Below are 6201 nucleotides of genomic sequence, written 5' to 3'. Positions count from 1 at the left end.
TGCATACATATATACATATGTCAATACATATAGACACACACACAAACATATACACCCACCCACCCACACACACATATACCTATATATAGATATATATTCATATAGATATACACAAACATATGCATGTATATATATATACATATGCATATACATATACATATACATATACATACATACACACACACACATACACACACACACACATACACACACACACACACACACACACACACACACATACACACACACACACACACACATATATATATATATCTATAGTTTTATAAAGAATCATGTATAGACATATGGAAATCTTCATATGTAAAATCGAAAGCACAATGATAGTGTACATGTAGAAGTAGCGAGTAAATTCAATGTGTTAACTTGTTACAGTTATATATATATATATAGTTTAGCACGACTACTAGGCTGGAGAGTCACTCACTAAAAATCAGTGGATTAAAAGCTCTCAAAACAGTTGTATTGGCTTGTGATTTCAAATATAAGAAATTTTGGCTCGCGCGGAAGAAATTAAGAAAGGAGAATTGGCCATCACGTCGAAGTGCGTTGCTATGGATAACAGAATAGTCTTTAAATCTGTTTACACACTTTGCATCGAACACTTCACACCACTTCACACCATATATTCACCATAAGATAATAATCGACATTTGACACCACATCATATACATAAGTCCGGATACAAGCAATTTAGTCTCGAGCAGAGATTGGTTATTTGTTCGCATACAATACTATATTGAAAACGAGGCGGGTCACTATTTTGTTATATAAAATGGGTATATGAAGCGGTGAGCATACCATCATAGGACAATTCTACTTCACTATGGATATTCTTCGAGTCGCTCATGTCGAGTTATGTAAAGGTTGATTCAATGCAAAGTTCTACGCTATTCCCTCTAGTATAGCACAAGCAATTGAATAAGTTATACAACAGCAGACTCGTCCGGTTTATACTGTGTATCAAAAGCCTTTGGCAACACCAACTCCAAGTTACCAACTCGTCTCTCTCACAAGAGTCCAAGAGTCCAACCAAGTTCAGACGAACTTCAGAAATCAGAGTTCAGAGTTCAGAGTTCAGAAGTTCAGCCTATTTAGGTCAATGAACACCTGAGGCTATTGGTATCCAAATCCAATCAATACCTTTCAAATTCTTACTGTCTATGGCAAAAGTCTTATTTTCTGTGGCAAAAGTATTACTTTCTGTGGCAAATGTCTTACTTTCTGTGGCAATTTCTATTGGGGTTTTATACAGTATCCCCTGATTTTTATTGATTTAAATTTTTATGACCTGTTTTACTTTGCGCACGTGACCGTGTGGCGTCAGGCGTGAGCAATGCTACCAGCTCCAATGGTCCCTTCTATTTCAATGCTTGCCAATAACTAATCCTGAATAGTAATAACAGTTTATGTCATAGCCTACTACTAAATAAAAACATTTATGCGCTATTCAAAAGGTTAGCGGGTAGTATATTTGAGGGGTTGTCGGTACTTTACCTGAGGCGGGAAATTGGGAACTCGTGTTATCTCTGGTCAGTGGCACAGTGCTGCATCGATATATTGTATTTAGAAAAAAAAAACGGTTCATTTGGTGTTCATTTTGTGAAGTTTTTAGAAACATAAGTATAGCTGCGGCGGGGAATAAACGGGAAATGGTGCTTGCTGCGGATAAGAACACGGAGTGCCCACAAGCCACAAAGGGGAGTAGTGAAGTGCCTGCACATGGATGTGAGAATAGTGCGGAGTAGGGCACTCACTCACTCGTTCAGTGTGTAGAGTGGTGCCAAAAGAGTTGTCATTACTAGCGAGATGGCAGGCTACTGCTTGCTATTGTACACGAGCAGTCATTAGTGTAGGAGACACGGCAGCAACGAGTGATATACACACTGTCGTATGATTCAACTTAGCAGAACGTTCCTGCTGTACGGTGATGTGCACTGCTTGGTATAGTGTTGGTATATGATAAGACTTGGGATGAAGATGGGTTACGTGTATTATACAGACAAAACCTCGTAAGATCCAAAAGTTAATTTTAGAATCCAGTTTGTACATCGTTCCTGATATGCCGTATGACATTTTTGCCAACGCAGCAGAAAGGAATCCGCAATAGTATCAGCCCTAAAGGAGCTACATATTTGGTCTTACAAGTAAACAGAGCAATAAAGTAGTAGCACTAAACGAGCTACATATTTGATCTTTCAAGTAAACAGAGCAACAAAGTAGTAGCACTATACGAGCTAAATATTTGATCTTTCAAGTAAACAGAGCAACAAGTAGTAGCACTATACGAGCTACATATTTGGTCTTTCAAGTAAACAGAGCAGCATAGTAGTCTCGAACACATCATTCATAGATACTGAACCCGCCTATCTCTCATCTGGTCGTGCTGCCCTTTTAAAGTGTACCGGCTTTCCCCCTCCACGGTGCAATAGAGTAGTAAGGCGTATCGAACCTATCAACCACCTCCTAACTGTTCAAATGCGACGCACTATGCGTATCTGTGTAGGTATAGTTAGTCCCTCTACCGCCTCAGCGTACACAGACGCTTGCTGGCGGAGAGGAACCTACGGGCAGGTCACAAGGCCCCCCCAACAGTATTTTAATCGATAACATTTCTACTGACAGACACTCGTACGTGTACTACCAACTACATATGTTGCCAGTTATTCCTAAATTATATATCTATTTCAATCGCGTTAACCTATTGATGTCCTTATGTCGAGAACCATTTCTTCTCCAGCGATGATCGCGCCAGCTGTGACTCGTTGGCCGAGAAGTTCAGGATGGTAGCCAGCACCGGCACTAATTGCTTCCGCTGTGCACGTAAACAGATCAGACATGGTCAGAAATTCAAAGCATATAGCAATGGCAGACGGATCGGTTTAAACAAGCACAAGTACACACACAGGGTTATGTGCACATAAAAAAATCAGACGTAAACATTCGCGCAAACGTACGAGGCGATAAACTGTTCGTGCGTAGTGCAGGCTACCAATTGCGGTCGCCGCAGTACTGTGTTATAAACGAAATAAGCACACAGTGTTACGATCACCTTGGAGTCGGTAGGTAGGTACTCGAGTGATACGCGATTTAGATGCGCCTGGACAAGGTTGGACTACAGCTGCACATAAATGCGCCCTAATACAGGCATGTATCCATAATAAAGCCCGAAAGAATATACTTCTAGAATCCAAGTGATTGCTAGTTTAGCACAGCGTCAAGCAACATACCATTTTCGACATACGTAATGAGCCATCAAATACTACCCTTAACCCTAAACCCCAAACTCTAAAACCCATACATGACAGCATGGAGCATGGTGTGCAACAACTACCGCAAGGGCAAAGCCAACGTGGCATGTTAAGTCCGATACACAAGAGATCAATACACGATACACAGTCTCTCCATTCCCCTCCTCGCAACTACATCCCCTACACTACCCAGCCAGACAGTATACCTACCTGGTTTCCCTTAAAAAACCCCAAACCCTAAGTATACTTACCTGGTGTACCCTAAACCTTAAAACCCTATGTATACCTACCTGGTTTACCCTAAAACCCTGAAACCCTAAGTATACCTACCTGGGTGACCCTAAAACCCTAAGTATACCGATCCGGTTTGCCCTAAACCCTAAAACACCAAGTATCATACCTCAACACTTCTAGCCGTCAAGAACTTAAGGATAACGTTCTTCAGGTACATGACATCAGGCGCGTCGGGGGTGGCTGTTCGATCTATTTGGTCGTCGTTGTCATGTCGTGGGGTCTGGGATGAGGAGATCATATCACGTCAATGTTTGTTAAGAGGATAGCTGAAGTATCAGCCTATCTATATATGTCCCGTAGGTGGGTATGGGTTGTATATCTAACTGAGTGGGGCCAGGTGCATGTCAAATGGACTAATACCGAGAGAGCCCTAGGCTGACGATCTTACAGGTAGATAAGTGGGCGGACAGGGACTGTGGGTGTTAATCACCGGTCCATTTTTTTTGGGTGGCGGAGGAGCCTATCTTGGGTGAAAGTACAGTGCCTAATGGTACCGAATTATCGCCGAATTCACATTTAGTGGAGCACATTACCTACACACACTTCAACACCCGGATATGTATACATAGACACCCATCCACCCACCCACTCACACTTCAACATACGGATATATATCCACAGACACAGACACACACTTGGACACTCGGATAGGTATACTTACACACACACACACTTAGACACTCGGATAGGTATACTCTCACACACACACACACACAACCGCATATGCGTGTACATGCACAACATGAAGTACTTGTGGTTTGTAGACAGGTGAGTATGTGTCGTCGTTTGGACCGCGCATCTGTGGTGAGGCTGGGTAGTTCAGCGACCCCGCCGAGTCCGTGCCGGGCAGATCCGGATAATTTACGCCATTCTGATTGGTAGAAGCACGCTATCGAAACCGCAAACAGAGTAAGATTAACCGCAAGGCCAGTAACATCAACCGCAGGGGGAGTACAAACACTCCAGAAATGGGAGCAGGAGCAGTACACGTGGACAACTACGCAACGAGGTGATATTCGTCGCTAAAGAGATAAAGCCTTTGAACAGTGGAGCTGGGTTCCCTATATGCTTGTGCGCTGTCTTGACTAAGGATGATTGTGGTGGGATACAAAGACCTGCACATGCTCTCACACACAACAAAAGACAAGTATATATTTAACCCTTTTTCTTTAAACAAAATTGAAGCATAGAAATAGCCCATGTACCCCGGGATATGCATAGCTGGGTGTTTAGAGGGCTGTGACGAGAGCAAATAAACACCTAGGGCGTACCGAACTATATATATCATGGCAACAGTAGACAGGTACATGTGCAAGGGAAGTAGCAGAGGAACATCCTAGCATAGCAACCAGGCCATACTCACACATACACATACCACATGCAAACAAACACTCAGGACTACCACACTATATATACCATGGCAACAGTAGACAGGTACATGTGCAAGGGAAGTAGCAGAGGAACATCCTAGCATAGCAACCATGCCATACGCACACATACACATACCACATGCTTGCTGAGGGTGCGTTTGAGATCTACCATCTTCTTCTTCAAGTTTCGTATCGTTTGCTGTTGGTAGGCCGTCTCCTCCAGGTGCTGTGTTTGCGCGTCTTGCAGCTCACGCCTTAGAGTGTCCAGCTACAACGTAACGATGCACACACAGGTTGTTGACGATCAGTTAAACGTATATATTATAAACCCTAAACCCTATATATCCACACGTGTTTGCGCGTCTTGCAGCTCACGCCTTAGAGTGTCCAGCTACAACGTAACGGTGTACACACAGGAGGTTGAAGATCAGTTAAACGTATAAATCTATAAACCTTAAACCCTATATATCTATTCACACGGGAAGGCGGAAGGGGTACGTTCAGATTGAGGTAGAAAAAGAGGACAAACCGGTCCAAAATTATATGGACCAGGGCATCTACGTATGACATATGATTCTTGCCTGTTCACAAAATATCTGCTACCATTCGAGTATAAGTAACACAACAGGAGAATACAGACTGATCAGGTATCCGTTAGATGTGTTAACTCTACATGTGCGTGTGCATCAAATAAGATACACATCACACACACTACCTGAACCATATAGTCGCACTGTAGTGATTAAGACAGGAAGTATATGCATGTGCACATGTGCATACATAAACACACACACACACGCCCACACATGCAATGCAACCTCACTAATAGTTGTGTGCCGAGCCTCCAGTGTAGACGTAGCGGTTGACTCCAGGCTTTGGATGATGTGTTCTTTCTCTTGTACTTCCGCTTGGAGGGCTTCTAATCGCTCTGCCATCTTCCTCACCTCTGTCTCTGTGTCCTTCTGATCGTTCTAATGCAGTGGGAACGAATACAGCACACACAGATACATGAGTAGCTGAGTATTGGGTTTACATATACATGAGCATATGATATGAACATACATGGGCTGTAGTATTTCAACATAGCGGTACAAAATTATAACACCACAACAATATGCAGTATAATATACATATATATATATATATAAATAATAGAAACCCTAAGCCCTAAACGCTAAAACCCTAGAACTCTATATATATATATATACGTATATACATACATACACACATACATACGCATACAAATACACACCCACACACATATATAT

General features: G+C 42.4%; 1 protein-coding gene across 1 annotated transcript; it reads right to left on the bottom strand.

Annotated features, from left to right (window-relative positions):
- Positions 1–2515: 2515 nt before the first annotated feature.
- Positions 2516–5906, bottom strand: SARC_01989 (hypothetical protein). The gene is made up of 5 exons (XM_014304270.1): positions 5752–5906; positions 5070–5201; positions 4315–4452; positions 3670–3783; positions 2516–2833 (listed from the first exon to the last, which is right to left on the bottom strand). Exons 1-5 carry the CDS (start codon positions 5866–5868, stop codon positions 2732–2734), a joined length of 603 nt encoding a protein of 200 aa, XP_014159745.1. The 5' UTR covers positions 5869–5906; the 3' UTR covers positions 2516–2731.
- Between the last annotated feature and the right edge of the window lie 295 nt (positions 5907–6201).

The sequence above is a fragment of the Sphaeroforma arctica genome (assembly GCF_001186125.1).
Source record: "Sphaeroforma arctica JP610 unplaced genomic scaffold supercont1.85, whole genome shotgun sequence".
Taxonomy (NCBI): Eukaryota; class Ichthyosporea; order Ichthyophonida; genus Sphaeroforma; species Sphaeroforma arctica.
This window is presented reverse-complemented; position numbering and strand designations above follow the sequence as displayed.

Excerpts from the sequence above, each read along its gene's own strand:
- SARC_01989 (XM_014304270.1), bottom strand. The coding sequence starts at position 5,868 with ATGGCAGAGCGATTAGAAGCCCTCCAAGCGGAAGTACAAGAGAAAGAA. Across the intron at positions 4,453-5,069 it reads GCACCCTCAGCAAGCATGTG|CGTGCTTCTACCAATCAGAA; the intron begins GTATGTGTATGT and ends CGGTTTCGATAG. Across the intron at positions 2,834-3,669 it reads TGACGGCTAGAAGTGTTGAG|CGGAAGCAATTAGTGCCGGT; the intron begins GTATGATACTTG and ends TTACGTGCACAG.